This window comes from Strigops habroptila, chromosome 3, assembly GCF_004027225.2.
Source record: "Strigops habroptila isolate Jane chromosome 3, bStrHab1.2.pri, whole genome shotgun sequence".
Lineage (NCBI taxonomy): Eukaryota > Metazoa > Chordata > Aves > Psittaciformes > Psittacidae > Strigops > Strigops habroptila.
In genome coordinates this window covers 71,196,478-71,216,146 of record NC_044279.2, presented here as the reverse complement: position 1 = coordinate 71,216,146, position 19,669 = coordinate 71,196,478, and the positions used below count along the sequence as shown (strand labels likewise).

General features: G+C 37.4%; 2 protein-coding genes across 4 annotated transcripts in view; both read left to right on the top strand.

Moving 5' to 3' along the window:
- The window catches only part of GNPTAB (N-acetylglucosamine-1-phosphate transferase subunits alpha and beta), a 48,108-nt gene extending 35,785 nt beyond the window's left edge, over positions 1–12,323 (top strand). Inside the window, exons 18-22 of one of the 3 annotated variants that reach the window (XM_030478122.1) lie at positions 481–579; positions 4,135–4,302; positions 5,616–5,706; positions 6,855–6,968; positions 12,247–12,323. In XM_030478122.1, coding sequence (XP_030333982.1) covers positions 481–579; positions 4,135–4,302; positions 5,616–5,706; positions 6,855–6,932 — 436 coding nt within the window. In that variant the 3' untranslated portion in view covers positions 6,933–6,968; positions 12,247–12,323. Of the gene's footprint in view, positions 1–480; positions 580–4,134; positions 4,303–5,615; positions 5,707–6,854; positions 8,050–10,874; positions 10,931–12,246 lie in introns of those variants that run through there. The other 2 variants (XM_030478124.1, XM_030478123.1) reach the window with 2 other exon arrangements.
- Positions 6,891–19,669, top strand: part of SYCP3 (synaptonemal complex protein 3) — a 13,932-nt gene continuing 1,153 nt past the window's right edge. Inside the window, exons 1-7 of the mRNA XM_030478132.1 lie at positions 6,891–6,968; positions 10,875–11,022; positions 12,247–12,322; positions 13,393–13,427; positions 15,702–15,819; positions 16,793–16,892; positions 17,711–17,809. Coding sequence (XP_030333992.1) covers positions 10,893–11,022; positions 12,247–12,322; positions 13,393–13,427; positions 15,702–15,819; positions 16,793–16,892; positions 17,711–17,809 — 558 coding nt within the window. The 5' untranslated portion in view covers positions 6,891–6,968; positions 10,875–10,892. The remainder of the gene's footprint in view (positions 6,969–10,874; positions 11,023–12,246; positions 12,323–13,392; positions 13,428–15,701; positions 15,820–16,792; positions 16,893–17,710; positions 17,810–19,669) is intronic.

Sequence of the window (19,669 nt, the reverse complement as noted above, 5' to 3'; positions counted from 1 at the left end):
TGATTAGGTGTGCGAGAGGTTTTCTTTGTATTTAATGTTGTAGTTCTATATACTCTTCTGTAATTTTAAGATTTTTCTGGGGTTGGTGATTGGAAAATAAGAATGTGTTTTCTCATATCTGAAGTGTAATTATAAATGACAATTGTAAATTGTGTTTAAAAACACAAAACAAAAAAGTAAATAGTATAGTGTTATGTCTACTCTCAGATCAATTGTTACTTTTATGCCAAAATTCGTAGTTAATACACTTTGTATTAGAATTCAGTTCTTTCATTTATGCGTGGCTATTAGTAAATCTGTAGGAAAGCGGCTCTGTGCAAGAGCATTAGCTGAAAAATGTAAATAAGAGGATAGAAAGCAAATGGCAAATTCTGATGAAGGTCGGCCAGTCAGATTAGAAATAAGTTATTAAAGATTAATATTTATTGAACCTGACTTTATGTTGCTTTATTAATGTATAAATACTACTTTAACAATAAGGTTTGAAATCATGGGAGAAGAGGAAATTGCCTTCAAAATGATTCGCACAAATGTGTCTCATGTAGTTGGCCAGCTGGATGACATACGAAAAAATCCCAGGTATCCTGTTTCTTGATTTGTATGAAGTTTTGAGGTAGTTTTAATTTCCTGCTTCAATTGTTTAAACTGTTTGTGTGTTGAAAATAATAATTTATTGCTGTATTTCTGTATTTCTAGACTCTGTGTCACAGGATAAGACCAATTTTAACCAAAAGTACTTGTGATGTTTTCTATTTAATTGAAGCTAAGTGACTGCTTTCTCTATGGTAGGGCTTATCTCATTAATTTTTGTTACATTTTTATATCTAAACCCTTTGAAAACTTATAGGTAAACTTCAGCTATTTTTGAGGCTTTAGTTTTTGCCATTCTAGAGGACATACAGTTTATATTGCAGGCAATTTTATTTTAAAGAAAGAGCATTTTGACTTGCTTTATGTAGCAATTTTAAAATAAAACTTAGGTGTGGATTATTTTGTTCCAAAAAATTTTTCGCATATTTCTCATGTTTTCATGCCTGTTACGGCATGGCAAGAGGTCTCCCTCCCCCCACCCCCCACCCCAATATTTGGTGAGAAACAATCCAAAATACCCAAATCTGAGAGTAGGCATTGAAGTGTTGAAATTAGGCTTCTGAAATGACTGTGAGATAAATGGGGAAAACAAATGTCCTGGAATACATTTCACAGCAATCACCTTGCAAAGCAAATGATACTGTATTTGAGATGTCAGTCTGAATCTGCTTTGCAGAAGCACTTAACTGTAGTACTGAGCTCATGCGTAAGACTAGGGTTCGACGACACATGGTGAGATAATTTAATAGCTAGCTGTCTTAAGACTAGTGAGACAGTGCTTCCACTGGTCTCCTTTCCTCCCTTGCTCTTGGTTGCGCATTTCTACCTTGCATCTTGCTTCTGTCTTTAGAAAACTAGAGAGTTCTCTGCCAATTGAGTGAGTTTGGCTTCAAGAAGGAATCTGACAAGTGTCAAAAAACAGAGCAAGGAGGAGAGTACATAAAGAGCAGTTTTTCACTTGCCTCTTACGCTGTACTGCTTGCTAGGTCATTCATTCAGAAAGGGGAATGCAAGTTTTGAGACATTTTGCAGCTGAAGGTGGTTTGTATCTCTTGCTCCTCTTTACTAGAGTGCCTTCTGGCCACATAACCCCTGCATTCTGGTTCCCACAGTGACATAGTTCAGAAGAAAAGAGGGCAGTGCCCTAACTCATCCTGCTGCTTCCTCTTCCTTCTCTCTTTGTATCTGTTTTGGTTTTCTGTTTGTTTGTTTGTTTGTTTTTAAATATGTGATTTCAAGCAAAGGAGGGCATGTAACATGAGTTTCTCACCTTCGGTGTTCAAGTTTATGCTTGCAATCACTGGCTTATTTTGAAGAGTGGTTGCTCATGTCAGGCTTATTCTGATGCTGTGTTGGTTGTGGTGTGAGTATGCCGAATGGACTGAGGCCTGCCAGCAACTTAAAATGGAGCTGCCTGCTCTGTGGAGAGATTGCGTCCTTAAATGAGGATGTGTTTGAGTAAGGGTGACTGTTATTTTGGGAACTTAGGCAGGCAAGATGAGGCAGGTGAGCTGGTCTGTCTTGAATCTTCCCTGATTTTCATATAATGCTCTGGCATGCTATAATGGACTCAGCTTGAGTGTCCATATGTGCATACCCTTATGGTTTCGTTTTGTTGGTGTTTTGTTTTTTTTTTTTTTTTCTCTTAAGGAACACAGTGTATTGTAGACCCAGACTTTTGGCTGGTTTAGGAAGTGAGGTTGCATCAATTGCTTGGGCTGTATTCCTGCCAAGTATAATGCAGTACTGTAGCTGTATCTTGTTAGCAAAGCAGAGCTGGCATGCCTATGTAGGCATGCCATTTGCTTCTCTTTGCCATTTCCTTCTCTTTGCCACGTCTTCCCTGCATATAAAACAATAATTATACACAGTCTCTAAAAACAGGTATTCAGTGTCTCTCTTGGGATGAATTACAAGTATTGTTCATTTACTGATGTTTGGTTTACGTCCTTATAGAAAAGTGAGCTTTAATTGTCTAGGCAGTAATTCTGGAATATCCAAAGGAACATCAGGTTTGGTTTCTTTTGAATGGGTTGAAACAGTCTTGCCATTTAAAACAGGTGAATATCCTCACCACTCACTTACTGTGCTTTGGTTTGCTATGTGTAGCAACCTCTCAGTCTGTAAAGTGCACGTTTCAGATGAAACTAAACAGGGATATATGTTCCAGGAGAGCAGCTAGTACATTCCCAAGGCTAATGAGCTGCTAGTCCAAGGGACAAGGTCAGGGATAGTTGAGAGTGAACTCCCAAAATGCTTATAGTGTAGACATGAATGCCATAACCAGCTGCTTTGCATAGTATTACTTGATAGTGTAGACATAGCCTGCTGATCTTTGAAGAGGAGAGGCTTATTTTGCTTTTCTTAGATGTAGCAATTTGAATGACTGTTTACAATCTGCACGTAATTGTCTAGAGCAAAGTTACCAGTTATGCCAGGTTTAGTACAGGCTGAGGAAAAGTGGTAATGCCCTGTGTAGGCCAGTTCCTGTGCTCTGGAATTCTGGTTATTTCCAGCTTCATGTAGGAAGTCTGAACTTTGCTCTTTGAAAGAGCACACCATACTATAGAGAATACAGCTGACCAGAACAACTTATTTACAAAGGTTAGTGATTACAAGGCATATGTCAGCAGATTCAATTTCTTCCTCTGGGAAAAATGTAAGGGTCTTGTATCTCACAATATAAATAAAGCACGTAACCTCGCCCAAATGTGGGAAAGGAAATTTTTGTTGTCAAGTACCAGGTCAGAGTGGCACACTAGCTGGTACTTTAGTTTCTGTAATTTATAGTAGCTTAGATAGTTGTGTGTTTCTTGTATTAGAAATAACTCTCTGCGGAGGCATTACTGGGTGCATGCTTATTTGGTCAGAGTGATTTCCATATAAATTCTAGCCAGGTGGTGGTTGGTTGTATTTTGGTTGATTATACACAATCAGCTTTGGGTCTGTGATTCAAGTCATGTCCTGCCCAATTTATATGATGTTCTCAGTAACTCAAAGCATGGGACCAAGCTTTGCCTTCTCTTGTACAATCTTATATAGTTTTTATGGTGACTTTCTCTAAAGAGTGCAGCATACACAGTAAAATAATAATTTAGTATGTTTACCTCCACAGTGAAGCTCACACTGTTATTTAAGTTACTTTACTTATGTTAATATATTTAAAACTACAAAAGCCCTTACCCAAATTATAATGCTGGCCTTTTAACCTGCTGTCTGTATTCAGTGGTGGGTTCCGGGATGGTGCATACTAATGCCCATTAGATGGCAGCGTTATATAAATAGAGAGAAATGTGTCTTGTCATTGGATTCCTCAAAGGTTTTGACTCACTGTCAGCCTTGGTGTTCTTAGAATTAAAATCATATCAGTTTAAAATAATGCAACAATTAGGAAAATGATTACCGGTTTCAAATGTATCAATTTGGTTTTAAAAGGATATTGTATCAATTTTGTTTAAAAGGAGTTTGTTTGTGTTCTTGATTTGCCAATACTTTTGTTATATTATTAAAGAAATATTCTAACAATGACTTCTTCTTTTCTAGAAAATTCATTTGCCTAAATGACAACATTGATCACAATCATAAGGATGCTCAAACAGTGAAAGCGGTGCTTAGGGATTTTTACGAATCAATGTTTCCCATACCTTCCCAATTTGAACTGCCAAGAGAATACCGGAATCGTTTCCTTCACATGCATGAACTCCAAGAATGGTACGTTACATAGGTTATCTTCAAGTTATTGTAGTGTGGTAGCATAGAATTATAGAACATATTGGTACAAGCAATTTTCTCCCCCTGGTATTGTCATGAAGGAGTTAAAGGTGAAAATAATGTGACAAGATTTGAATGGACCACAACTTGAGATTTGCAGGATTTGGGTTTTTCTGGTGCTCATAAAGTCATTAGTCATTAGCATTTCATTTGTTCGCTTTAACCCACGTCTAAGAAAAAGTTGTTTGTTTGTTTGGTGGTAATTTTAAGTAATTCAGGACTTCTGGCTTTCTTTAAACCCCCACTATTTGGAATGCCTGTTGCACAGGGGCAATATAAACTGTTGAATTTCTCAGTAAGGGTTGTTTTTTTGTTTGTTTTTTTTTTTTTAATCTGTCAGCAATAATCAGCTGGATAATCATCAGAAAAGATACATGTGTCTCATTTTTACATAACATATATGTGAAAATTTTATGTGCTTCTTGCCATTTTATAAACAATAACTTCAGAAACGTTAGAAGTAGTTGATTTGAGAATACAAGCAAAAGGATATCAGGTACAGTGAAAAAAATGAGACAAGAAGATTAGTATAGTAATCTTGTTGCTTATCAGCAAATGAGAAATAAATGTTAGGAAAGAGAAAACATGACATGAACTGTATAAAGAATTGGAATAATTGTAAGCGACAAGAACAGGCGTGGATTGTAGTGCTACAAGCTGTAGCAGTGGCAGCAGGAGTGGGGAGCAAACATTAATCTTAATCTGTAAAAATTTGTGCTGGAGGAGTAGACATACTGTTGTCTCTCTGAGGAAATCCATTGAGATTTCATTACTTCAAAAGGACGCTTTGACTTGTTTGTAGCCAAAGATTTCAACCAGTGCGGGTTAAAGCATGCTGAAGTGCTGGTTGGTGCAAATCCATGTTTATCGAAACATTTTAGAGAGTCATGGGACAGCCCAGGTCAGAAGGGACCTCGAAAGATCATCTGGCCCAAAATTGTGTGGGAAAGAGAGCCTAAATGAGATTATCTAGCACCCTGTGCAGTCATGTTGTGAAAACCTCTATGGTGAGGACTCCACCATGTCCCTGGGGATTGTTCTCACTGTAAAAATAATTATATCAAGATGAAACCTCTCCCAGTCAAATTGTACCTGTTGCCCCTTGTCCTTTCCATGTGGCTCTTTGTGAAAAGAGAGCCTCCATCCTCTTCTAGCCACCCTTTCAGCCTGTTTCATGAAAACTCTTCAAAGTTTATATATTTGCATTTGTAATATATGAAGCTGTTTTTCTGTTTCCTTCTTTCTTTGTGCAGGAGGGCATATAGAGACAAGCTCAAATTCTGGACCCATTGTGTTCTAGTAACACTTATTGTATTTACAGTCATCTCATTTTTTGCTGAACAGGTAAAATTAATACCTTATCAAATCTGTAACACTTAATGTATCTTCAGGATAACATAAGATAGATTTTTTTTTTTTTTTTTTAAATAGGTTTTGAAGAGTATCTAGGATTTTACCTTCATAAAGGAAGTTAAGATGTTACATGGCTAATGATTAGGTTGCTTCAATTTTTAAGTAATCATGTTGAGATTCCTTGAAAAGAGTCACCTGGGGGGAAGGAAAGCGGTATTCCCTTTTCAGGTGCCTTGTGGCTGTCAGGACCATCATCAGTGTGCCAAATTTGGATGCTCAAAATTAGTAATTGTGTTTTAAATTCTTCGTCTGTTAACAAACATATTGGTAAAGGTGCAAAGTAAGTTAATGGGAAGGAAATTGAAGTAACAGCTATACTCTAGTCCTGAAGAGAATCTTAAGGTATCTAGAGGCCTTATCTAAATCTCATCCCTAAGTAATTGCAGAGACTTCTATTGAATTCAAAAGGTTATGAATCTGACCCAAAGGAAAAAAACCCTCCACTTCTGCAAGCATAAAATGGCTTTCTTGAACATGATTAATCCTGCTAAACTTAGAGGGAGACAATGGAACAAATCGTATGGGTAATTCTTTGCAGGTTGGGGCCTTAAGTAACACTTTCCGTGGTCTGATGAAGAGGGTGTAATTCTTGAAAGGTTGGCTTTTGATTATTATTTTTTTTTTCCCACCTGTAACTTTTGCATGAATCTTTCTCTTGATTTTCAGCCTTTTGTATATATTAGAAAACTCATCCTTCATTAGTAACTTGGTTTTGGAAGGGGGTGCTCAACTTCGTAGTACAGCTAGGTGTATAAATAATGTTTAAGATGCCAGCTTCATGTTTATCTTTTAGAAACTGAATGTAGCCTTGTGTTAATATAAATACACAAATTAGCTTTTAAATAATCAGAATATAGGCATACTGTATTATTTACTTGCTGCTTGTATTCTGGTTATTGAGAAGTCCATTGGAAATGTGCACGCCTAATAGATGAATTTGAATAAATAACTTTCTGTGCAGTATTGTCATAATGACCATGGATGGTACAGATTTTATAGATTTTAGGATGAAAGCCTGATCAACTGTGCATCTCTAGCCCAGCAGAGAAGTAACTACTGTATTTTTTTTCTCTCCTCAGCTAATTGCACTTAAACGAAAGATTTTTCCAAGGAGAAGGATCCAAAAGGAAGTTGGTCATGAACGAATCAAAGTGTAGAAGAGCTTTATTTTGGAGATCAGTCTACCTCAAAATGTGATAAGCATTTAAGATCTCTCATAAGTGTCTTTTATGGTTTGACATTTAACTACGTTAATATGAAGAAAAAAAATCATGCACCTGCAGTTAGAATCTCTGCAGTAGTCTTCATGGTGTACAAGCTGCTGGAGCTGTTGACAATGCAAAACAACGAAAACAAATAATTGCAGGAAACCTGTACTTAGGCAGTTTTCAATAGATCTTACTTTACAACTCGTAGTTCGTGGCCATTTTATCCTTTTTTATAAAAAGGGTTACCTAAAGAAATGTAACTGCATTTATTGCAGTGGATGTTGCCAACTAGATGAAATGTTGGGAGGTAAAAGTTGTTTGGGATCAGCTTAACAGGTCCTTGGTCTTGCATTCCAAATCTTTTTGCAAGTTTCTGTCAATGCTGCTTTTTTTTAGCCCTAAGGGAAAATTGAAGTTTATGTAACTCATTTAGATTTAGTATATGTTTATTAATGTTGACATGCTTTAAAGCACAGTATGATAATTCATCCCCCTATTTGTAGTATTTAATTGGGATTTAGAAGAAATATATGCTAATAAAAAATTACACAGTAATAGAACAAGTAATGGTTATTTGAAAGATACTTTATATCTGGTGTATTATATTCCAAAGAATACTACGGTGTTTTTTTTCTTGGCTTGATTACAAAGGGAGGGTTGTAATCAAATGAAGATGATCAAGGTATAGTATTTTACAAACATTGTGAATATAAAAGTGCCTCTATATGAATGGATTACAAATTGTTTTAACGTAGCAATGTATGGGAGCAGTATTTCACTTCAGAAAACAATATTTGTACTGACATATGAAGCTTTGGTGTTTTTAATTTAACAGGGCTTGGCCCTCTATTTTGCTGAGACATCAGAATAGTGCAGTTTTATGTGGGAAAGGATACCAAATCTTTTCAAGCAGAAATTTCTGATGGTGTATCTTCAGTTACTTGTTTTAGCAGCATTAAAAAAAAAAAACACATTAATTTTTGTAATCAGATGATGTACAAAATGTATGTGCATATGTATTGTAGGATGCTTGGTTTGCTTTGAAATGAACTAAAATGTGATAAAAGTTCTGTCTGTTGTTTCTGTTTTAAAGTAAACCAAAACTCTCCTATTTTGATAAAATAGCCATTAATGCATATGAATCCTCACGTTAAAAGTTTTTTTCCCTGAAAAATCTTCCAACAGTAATAGTTTAAAATTAATTTGAAGCACGAATGAATTCTCGAAGTACAGTCAGACTTTTCAGCATTGTAAAAATGCAAGCACTTTTAATTATTAAGGTTATTTCTTGCTAGCAATATATAGTATACTGAAATCTAGAATATAAGTAGTTGAAATCTACAGTATTTCAGAGGAGCGGAAAATGAGACAGTTCAAGAAACGTAAGAAAGCTTTGGTAGCTTTTTGCACTTCAGACTATTATTAGGTAGATTCAAGTTTGACTAGGATCTGGTTTTTATTTTGAATGGCCTTTGGCATTCTAATCACAATAGTTGGAAAAACTTGGTTGAAATTTCAAAGGCAAATTTTCAGCTGAAGCTATGTATAAATAAACACATTGCATAGGTAGCTCAGCTGTCATTGAGCTGCAAAGTTTTGAAGGCAGGTTCATGCCATTTTGTTTCACTACAGCAATAAGAGCCCAAAAGACAGAGCATAAACTTACTGAGAAGCATTCATTGAAAATCGCTGCTAAAAATATGCGTGCATGGTCCCTGTGGAAAAAAGTCAAGCAAGTGAGGCAGGATAAGATGCAAACAGTATTGTGGCTACTAAGCACACACATCTCCCACCCACTACCACCCAAGAATGGAAAAGCAACGAGAGAAAAACTTGTGGGTCAAGATAAAGCCAGTTTAATAAGTGGAAGGTGAGGAAGAAACACAGACCCAAGTGCTGCACAGGGAGATGCTGAGGTACTCTGCCTCCCAGTAGTAGACCTATGCCCAGGCAATGATCACATTGGGAAGACCCTTTTATTTCAGAGCCTTATGTATGATATGGAATGTCATCTCAGTCAGTTCAGGACAGCTGTCCCTTGCACGCCACTTCTGGCTGAAGGGACAGAGTGAGTCCCTGGTGCTGTGCAGGCCCTGCTTCAGGCCTTACGAGTACCATTTTGGTCACCAATATGAAACGCAGCACCAGGGGGGCTTCTGTGCGGAAAGCTAACTCCTCCCCAGCTAGACCCAGTGAAAATGTAAAACTTAGCTAAGCAAATACAAAGTAAAATTTCTCACACGCTTGAGGCTAATGAGAACACTGAAAATTGAAACTGTGTTAGGATTTTGGTTTATGTAGGTTTTGTATTTTGTCTTTGTAAGTGAAGAGCAAAGTATTTTTAACTGGCTGAGGGCAAAATCCTGTGAGAACAGTAGAAAAAGCTGGAAAAAACAGAACTGAACCAACCAAACAAAAAAAATCCAACCAAAACCAACCAACCCCCCCCAACGAAAACAAACAAGCAAAACCAAAACAACGAAACAATTGAAATCCGAAAACATGTAGTCTGTAAGATGGATCTGCCTTGAGAAATATTGCTGGTTTGCACTGACTTAGGGAAAAGTTCTCCCTTTGCATCACCTGCTGGCCTACATACGCTAGAACAACCTATTTTGTAGTTTTGTTTTTTTTTTTTTTTAATAGAAATGAAAGCCATTTCTATTAATAATGAAATCAGATAAAGAAAGGTAGGTGAGTTTTAAACGAGTTTAATGCTGTATCTGCACAACGTGAGTGGCCGGAACCGCAGATACCGCTCCTGAGGGCATGGAGCGGGGAGGGTGTTACTGTGCATGCGCCCGCTGCCAGTTCTGAGGGCTGCCCGCTTTCCCGCCTTTTCCTCAGGGGTGGGAGCTGCTGAGGCGGCACTGCGTCCTGCCATTCCCGGCCGCCTTTCTCGTCGGGAAGGGCGCGGGAGTGCAGGAGGGAGCGTTAAGGGCTCCGAGAGGCTCTGTACGAGTCCCGGTGAGGGGTTTGGTCGGAGCAGTGTGCTCTCTGCCTGCGGCGGGTGTGAGGTGCCCTGTCTCCCTGCCGCTGGTGGATCTCCTCCGTGTGAGGAGGCAGTGGCTGTGATGGGTGCTGCGGGGGGGGGTGAAACTGGGGAAGAGGCCGATGCAGGGCAGAGGCAGAGGGATGAAAGGTGTTTGGGTGGAGAGTAAGGAATAAGGTTAGGACACCATAGTGGCTTCCCCCCAAAACCTGTTGTGGTGGTGCTATGGGCCTGTCTCCCTTGCTGCTCTGAGGTAGAAACAGGTGGGCCTCCATGGTGAAAAGCCCCACGCAGGAAATGCACACAAATGCTGGTTTATTTCACATCTTTTTAGGCAGGGTGAAAAAAAGGAGGTGAGTTTCTCTGAAAAATAGTTAAGTACACAACTGTGGATCGAAGATCCTTGAGTTGGCTGAAGCAGGTGGCTACGCAGGATAGGTGAAGGTTGTGTGGGGTTGTGAGGTGGCAAGGTTGTTCTAGAGTCTATGGGGGGACTGGGGAGTTCTGCTTTGTGTACCGATTTTCAGTACAAAGGGTACTGCCTGTATGCGAGTTAAAATACATGCTTGCAGTTTAAAGTTGTGCTTAGTTTAGCAGCACAGAGACACAGGCACCATAAGGAAGTGCATAATTTATTTCCTTGTTTTTCAGCAAAATAGAGTATGTTCCTACTAGCCCTGGTATTTGTTTTACTCTGTTCTTAACACCACTACTGATGGGTAATCCTGTGGATTACCTCAAAACTAAAGCAGTTTGACTGCTTGAATTGACTGCTTAAATATCCTTACAGGTGGAAACTGTTTACAGGGGTGTCCATAACAGGTCAATGTAAGCATGAAAACATAATTTATCTTCAAAGTATTGTGGGGAAAGTGAACACATACAACATACTGTTTCAGTAGGAAGAAAACCTTATTATGGCACCATCAGGAAGAAAGCATGGAGGAAAAGCTAGTAAACCAGCACAGGAAAATCAAGCCATACGTGCCTATGACTTTCAGGAGGAAAGAAAAGAGCTGAGTGGATCAGAGGAAGATATTAGAGAAGGTGTTTATGTAATTTTTTTAATATTCATAGTATTTCTGACTATGAACGAAGAGACTTCTGTGTTAGCGAGTGTTTGTGTAAGCATGGTTCATAATGTTTATTATGAACCTGTTGTTATGAACCTATTGTCAATTGACCCCCTATTATATAATTTTGATAAGAGAATTTTGAAGAGAACACAGTAGAATAGCTCTCTGTAGTAGCACTATTATGTCTTAAAATTACAGGTGGAGTCTTTAATAGAGTAGGATTTTGTTATGTGATTTTGTTACCTTATTTTAATGCTATATCCTTCTATCACCTCGCTGCAGAGAGCATGGTCCTCTTGCCTCTAAAGGCATATTTAATTACTACATCTGATAGTACAGGTAGAGCAAACTGAAAAATGAGACTGCTAAAAACTGGAAGATAGAACAGAAGAGCTCTGCTTGTATGGAGTGCTGAGTTGGGTAGGGTAGTTGGAGTCTTAATGCTGGCAGGGTTAAGAGTACTTCACAAGGAATCTGAACCGAAGAAAAGAAAGAAGCAGCATAGAAAGCTGAGGAAAAAAGAAAAGTCGTCAACAGATTCTTGTTTAGTTTTGAGGAAGTGTCTCAAAAAAAAGTGGATTTTTCTTAAAAACGCAGTTGTAAAGTTTGATGTAACTTCATTTCTGGATTTTTATCTTTCAGTAGTTACCTCTGTGTTTGTTTCTCTTAATTTCTCCCCTTCTTCCTTCGTTCAGACTAAATGCCTCCCTCCCTGCTCATTAACAGAAATCTGACAGCCAAGGATTATTTTTTTTTTTTTGAAAGAATATAAATATCTATTTGATTTTGATTTTTTTTAAAGTTCAGACTACATAATACTTATTTTACAGCAAAATGAAATTCTTACAGATAAGTCTTTTTCAATTTTTAGATTATCTTACCTTTTTGATGATTGTTACATTGTGAGTTGGAAATAATTGTGTAGTTGTGGACAGAGAAACTAAAACTGGTTGACACCAGCCTAGAGGAACTGAAGGCAGTACCAGCTCAGATCTAGCCTTGCACAGTAATTCACCATCATCTGTCAAATCCAGATTCAAATTTTAGGAGCTGCATGTGTTATGGATGGGAACTGAGACCCATGAGACATGTTCATAGAAGTGGCATTACAGAAAAGTAATTACACTTTTACTAACTCAAATAACTTCACAAATTATAAGATATTTTTGTAAATCTTTTTAAAATCTGTATTAAGGCGAAACACCAGTAATGGACAAGCATGGAAAGAAAAGACCTTTGGTGACTACTCATGTGGTTCCAGATGATGTGGGGTAAGGCTTATTAGGATTTTTTTTTTTATTAGTTTATTTTTTTTCTTTCAAAATAAGCAAGACTTAAACAGATATCGATTTCAGCTATTCACTGTGTGTCCTTTGGGGTATTTGATTAAAAGATCAGGTGACAGATAATACACTAATAGTTGTAGGTTAAAAAGAAAAGGAATACTTTAAAATGAGTAATTTTGCAGTTTCTGTGTAGATACTTTTGGACGTGTAAAAAAATTACGTAATTGTGAGAATTCTTAAAATTCTTGTTTCTTTCAAAAGATGATTTAAGTTTTATCTGAAATTGCTGATAATTTCATTAATTTTCTCCCCTCTCATCTTAGTTGTCAGAAGATATTAATAGTACTTTAAATAATCTAACTATTGAATGAAAAATACACTCTATTTATAGATAAATCTTATGAAATGCAATATTTATGGGCAGTAATGTAATAAAAATGTGTATGTTGAAATATTTTTTAGCAAGGTTATACCTGTTGAGTTGAAGATACTTTTTTTTCCTTTTTGAAGAGAAAAAAAAAAAAAAGTGACATGCTGTGGAGAAGATGATATAAACCCAAGATAAACATTTTCTTAACCCTCCATATCCCTTTTTCGACTTGTCAGCTATTGTACCACTGTCTTACACACTGGTGGTATCATCTTAAAGGTCTTCTAAAAACAACCTGTTATTATTTGTCTTGGTTTTTTCTTACTCTGCCAGTCATGATAACTCTGATGGACTTGTTTTTTGATGTTCCAAATACCTTTTGTGTAGGGAATGCTCAATTTTATTTATTGTCCTTGTTCACTCAAGACACTTTAAATACCTAATATTGCCTTTTTACAGGGGGGTAAGTTAATAGATTGTAGTAATTTATTTTTTTTAGAAATCAAATTAGTCTAAAAAAGAGACCTCTCCCAAGAGGAGAAAAGGAATGCAATTTTTCAGTAGCAGCTTTGTCACTGCTTACAAGTAATAGGCATGGGAATAAAATGAGTTTTAAGCGTATATAACGTGTCTTATTCTAAAGTCAGAAAATGAGTGAATAAAAAATTTTAATGCTATTTTGTAGGGGTGAAGTACAGAATATGCTGGAAAGATTTGGAGGTAAGTGCATTTACATTCCAATAAATTAAAAGCCAATTCATATTTAAGTTGCAGAACTGGCAAAAATTCCTCACCATAAAATAAGTTTCAAGATTTATATCAAATGACTGGTCTTCATAGTATTTTTCAGTGTTTCTAAAAAAAGCTGGTTTTCAGGAAAAAAAGTTACATCTAAGTAGAGCAAAGGGAACGAAGAGGTGGGAATAACCGCAGATAAAGTGAGATATACTGGTGTAGGTAATTACAAAGGAAAAAGTCCTTTTGGTTAATTCCAATTTTAAGATGAAATTTAAGAAGCAGTGATTATATTGCAGAGAAAAGGGACAACGTGAGTTAACTGTAGTTCTTACTCATCTTTTTGTTAAAACAGCGTAGAAGGGACTGGGGATTGCAAGACATGAATGGGAAATAAGGAGCATGTAAATTTCAATATAAGCAGCAAAATAGAAAAAATAGTTTTAATTTTAGACAAGGAATGTTGGCAGTAGGTTGTAGTTGTGATACAGAATAAGCTAGAGAGTAGTCTGTACTCTGCACCTTCAGAAATCTGGAGAACAGGGGATCAGCAGAAAAGAGAATTTCAGCAGTCAGGAAGAAGAGTACAATCTTCTAGAAGAGCTAAATAGTGGGAGTAAGTAATACCATTCATGTAGCAATGAGAGATTTTTGCATGTCACCTAGTTAGATTTAGTTTAGTCATAATCAGATCTTCAGATAGCTTTACTTACAGTTAAATTTCCAGATGAATTCTAGATAGCTGATAGGTTAGGAAAAAAAAACCCCACGTCATTTGTAGAGTGTATAATACACATCACGGCATTGAAAAGCCGTGGAAGGAAAACCATCTTGTTGCCAGTATTACTGATTAATACTTTCATTGTCTGTGTAAGAAAATGCTTTCACAGTCATGACTTGCATGTAAATCTTAAGGTGAAAAAGGAGTTAAAGGAATTCCTTAATCTATTAATTAATACTTTTTGCTATTAAGGTACATATTAGAATGCTAATGTAGATCTAGCAATCTAGATAGGAGAAGGATTTAAGTGTTAAAAAGCTAGGATTGCTTGTTTTTGAAGACTCAAAAAATAGGATGGAAGGAAAATGAATGGATCAGAGAGATGATGCTGTCTGCTCAAAAATAATAGAGGCAGATACCTCTGTACATTAGAAAGAAAGGTTTAACAGATGTTTCCTGAAATCTACAGTGAGAAGGAAAAGAAATTGCCGTATTAACCTTAAGCTGTGACTTGTTAAATCTCCAAATGTAAATTAAACAAACACCTGAATACTTTTTTAAAAGTACTAAGTTTCTCTGAAGTATGAAAAATAGCTTGTTAACATTCGTTCAGTATTTTCACAGTGTTAGTAATCGCATACTACCTTTAATTTATTTCTGAAATCTAAGTAATCTGAATATTAATGTGAAACTGGGTTTCTAGGAAAAAAGTCAAGTGTCAGCATAACTAAATTCCTTGAAGGTCTGGAGATTCTGAGCTGGCACTGCAGTGATGCAGCTAAACTAATGAGGATTTTGATGGTGTGACTAAAACATCATTAAATACTAGAGAAAAGAGCAAACGTCTGTTCTCAGTGAGGTTTGTGCAGGGTATCTCTAGCTTTGAATGGAGAATTTACAGACTGCAAGACATCCAAATACAATGTTTGAAGATACGCAGTGTGAACTGATCACATAGTGCTTCTGGTGTTTCAACCATGTATGAGTGTATAAAGTACGGATGATATGTTAGAAGCACATGTTGGACCTTAACAATCAGTAGGAGAGCACATGATGACAGCATGTAAGCAACCGATTTAAATGTCTGTAATAGAAGCACTGTAGCTAGCCCGAGTTCAAACTGCTGGCCAGTTTCAGTTCATTGTGCGTGTCAGCTCAGAGCCAGTCTGACACTGCACCCAGAATGAAAGAAGCAAAAGCTGAATCACAGCATGGTAGGTTCTACTTGGTGGGGCCTCTGAGAGAGGTAGGACTTGAAGCAGATGCTCGAGTAATTGGTGGGTCTGGGTGGTGAGCAGTTGCAACTCCAAAGTGTTGGTTAGGGTGTGCAGGGGGTTAAGGGAAGCAGCACTTGCAGCAGCGCCAACAGCAGGTGGAGGGACACTTTAAACACAACAGCCAGGACCCCAGATCACATTAGCTTCTTTGCATCAGAATACACTTTGTTCGCTTCTCCCAAGCGTAACTCATCACCACTTTTCATAAAAGGCCCAATGTATCTCAGTATGCCTAAGTTGTAAATATTCTTTGATTTTTAGCGGACATTAACAAGGCTCTCTTAGCTAAGAGGAAAAGATTAGAAATGTATACAAAAGCCTCACTAAAAACCAGTAACCAGAAGATTGAACATGTTTGGAAAACACAGCAGGAGCAAAGGTAACACCCTTGTTTTTAAAACCTGCGAAATCAAGTTCCCTTTTGTGTTACAGCATGGATAGTTGATGCATCTTCTTGCAATTAAATAGCAAGTAGTGTATCTGCTAGTTAAATGATCTGCTCAGGTCCTCTGTTTCTGCTGCCTCCAGTTGTGTCCATCTGGTTAAATTGACAGTAATTGTGTAGCATAGTGCTTTCTCTATTGTATAGAGAAACTTAAGATGTGGAATTTTGAGAGCAAGGTACCTTAAAGAGCTGGGTTTACTTCTGTTTTATCTTTATGGAAAATGGCCTTTGACATTACTTTTGTCCTCTAAACAATATTTTTATTTCTTTTCCACTTCACTAGGAATTGTTTAAACTTGAAAACTGAAAAATATTCAGTAAAACTTTTATGCCATTCTGCGTAACAAAGAAAAATTTTCATTTTTGCATTGTAAATAATTTTCACTCTACATAACATTCCTCTTGCCTCTAAAGGCATATTTAATTACTACATCTGATAGTACAGGTAGAGCAAACTGAAAAATGAGACTGCTAAAAACTGGAAGTCAGCAATACTTGTAACTGTCTGGGTGTTTTTACATACATATTTTTGAAACTTACTTACATTAACAAAATGTAAGTTTACACAGAGAAACTAGAGTATAATGAACTAAAGAATGAGCTAATCAATTCTTTCATTATAAACCCATGTGTTAAGGCCGAGATCTGTGGTTGGGTTAGAAAAACACAGTAAATACATCTATACTTATTAAATATATATGTATATAATCCACACTCACTCAGAAAGTATGTATGTGTCTTCAATTTTTCAAAGCATACAGTATTCAGTTAGGGCCAGATGTCAAAATAGCCTGGGTTTTAATCTATGCCAGCTCCTTTTATTCTACTCTCTGTGTGTGCTGACTCTTAGCTTCCCTTGTAATTCTTCATAGCATTTGTCATACTTACGGGCAGTGTGTGTTTATAGGCAGAAGCTCAATTATGAATTCTCCCAGCAGTTCCTGACTTTATTTCAGCAATGGGATGTAGATGTGCAGAAAGCAGAGGAGCAGGAAGAAAAACTAGCGGTGGGTTTCCAACATGAGTTTCATGGTATTTTCACAAGGAGGGAATATTGTTGTTCAGACACTCATGAAATATAAAAACACTTTATGTAGTTTAAAAAAAACATAGGATTGCCTCTTGATAAAAAAGTTCATTCAAGTTTGGTGGCTCTCAAACTAAATATGTAAGTTTTGGGATGTATTGGAAAGTGAAGAGGGGTGCCATTTATGAACTTCGCTGCAAGTTTATAAATGGTGACTAGTGATGCCCTAGGCCAGCATATGGATTGAGAAAAGCCAGACTATTTATGGAGAAGAAAGTTGTGTGCTGTTCCTGTGCATCCATAGTCTTTGGGTTTGGGGAACACGTGAGTAAAGGAAAGCAGTTGTCTTTTCACATGCACTGCTTAAAAATATGCCTGTATATAGTAAATGTATGAGAATTTGAGCATTGAAAGGGGAGAGGAGCTAATATAATGGAATGTAATTGCATAACGTTGCTGTATTTGTACTCTCAACGTCTGCAAGTTTTGCTTTTCCCTAGTCAACACATTTCCCAGGGATACCCTCGAGATCTGTGCTGGATAGCAATCCTCATAGGGTCTCATAGGGATAATTCAGGTTGGAAGGGACCTCAGGAGGTGACTCAGAGCTTAATCCAGTCTTCAGTCTTTCTTCCATTAATAAGAACAAGGGTAACTCTCCAGGCAGAGATCTCTATTCCATGACCCACATTTCCAGTGAAGACATAATTTTTGATTCTGATAAATGACATTAGTGTTGCTGTCCAAGCGTTTTTGGCTAACTAATGCCATTAGTTATTTCTTTTGCTTCTGCTTCAGAATATGCTTCGCCAGCAACAAAAAGTTTTTCAACAGGCAAGAATAGTTCAAAGTCAGAGACTGAAAACCATTAAGCAGCTCTATGAGCAATTCTTAAAGGTACAGTAAGTTTTCTTCTTACAAGGCAGTTGATCCTTATCATATCACTTAAAAAAGCTGTATGAATTCAGCCTTTATGACATACAGAGATTTAAGGCTCATTTAAGGAAAATAACAGCCTTGCTTGAATATTCATGTTAGTATCTTTCCCTTATTTGCTATGAATATAGCTTGTTCTCTCTATACATGCACAAACATTGCATCTGTTTAATAAATGTGTTCTAACAGGGGTCTGATTGGCTCGCCTGTTTCAAATATTTAGGCATAACCCTCAGAGCATACTTTCTAAACAGAACATGGTTTTATACCAGTTTAAAGGTTATCTAGGTCAGTTAAACCACCAAAATTTTGTCTTAATTATTCCCTTCGGTTTTTCATGTATGTTTAAACCAGTGAAACTTGACAATCTATTAAAAATACATCTTAGGCTGCAATTCATTTGGCTTTTATTACCGCTGGCAGGTGCATCCCCCATCATGAGAAATAGAAAACAATTTTTTTCTGTCACTAACTTTTCTAGCTATTGCCGCTTCATGTAAGAAAGTGACCCTTAAAATCAATTGTAATTCCCTTAAAATTGCCCAGTTAGAACTCCCTTTATCTCTTCCTAAGCAAAATTCATTAGAAAGGCTGTTCCTTTCTGTAAGCTTGGTATTCAAGGTAAGCATTCACTAAAACAGGACGAATCTGATGGAATTAATGATTTATGGTGAAAACTTGCCCAGCTGGATGGATTTGTAATCAGACCCATTTAACTTTCCTGTTGCTTTATGCATGATTTTTGTATTTGCTGGGATTCCCTACAAACGCCTTTCTTATTTTTTTGATAGTGCTTACAGAGATAACGTATTTCAAAGACATGATTCATACCAATCAACTGTGGTGTGATTTTTTTTGTTGTTTTTTTAACAAAGTAACTAATATACTAGACAGCAGAAAAACCCCATAACTGCTAAAAAATTTGACTTCTTGGCAAGAAAAAAGTTTCCTCATTACTTTACATTAAGAACCAAACACTTTGTTCCCAGAACTAACTTCCACCCCCAGTTTTTCTAAGTAAGGCATTAGAAATCTAAACTGTGAGGAAAACAAAAGTGCCCTGAACAACTGGTTTTGTAACAAATGCAGAGGCACTGCACCATAGAATCACATGAGGGCTGATGCTGGAAGACACCTCTGGAGGTCATCTGGTCCAGCCTGCAGGTGGTTCAGCAGGGCTACCTAGAGTTGCTGGCTCAAGACTTATGTCCAGATAGTTTTTGAGTATCTCAAAGGCTGCAGACTCCACAACCTGTCTGGGCAGCCTGTTCAGTGCTCAGTCACTCTCACAATAAAAAACTGTTTCCTGATGTTCAGTGGGAACTTCCTGTTTCCTATTTGTGCCCATTGCCTCTGGTGCTGTCACTGGGCACCTCAAGAGCCTGGCTCAATCCTCTTTGCACATTCCCCCTACCCCTTCAGGTACTTCTGTATATAGATAAGATTCCCCCAAACCTTGTCTTCTCCAGGCTGAACACTTCCAGTTCTCTCAGTCTTCCTTTGTAAGAGATATGCTCCTGTCCCTTAATCATCTCCATGGCCCTTTGTTGGGTTCTATCCAGCATGTCCATGTCTTTTCTACTGGGGATCCCAGAACTGGACCCAGCACTCCAGATGTGGTCTTTCCAGTGCTCAGTGGAGCCGAAAGATCACCTCCCTTGGCCTGCTGACAACACTCCTCCTAATGCAGCCCAGGAGATTGTTGGCTGCCTTTGCTGCAAGGGCACACTGTGGCTTCACCTGTGTCCACCAGGACTCCCAGCTCCTTTTCTGCCAAGCTGCTTTCCAGCTGGCTGGACTCCCGTATATACTAGTACATGG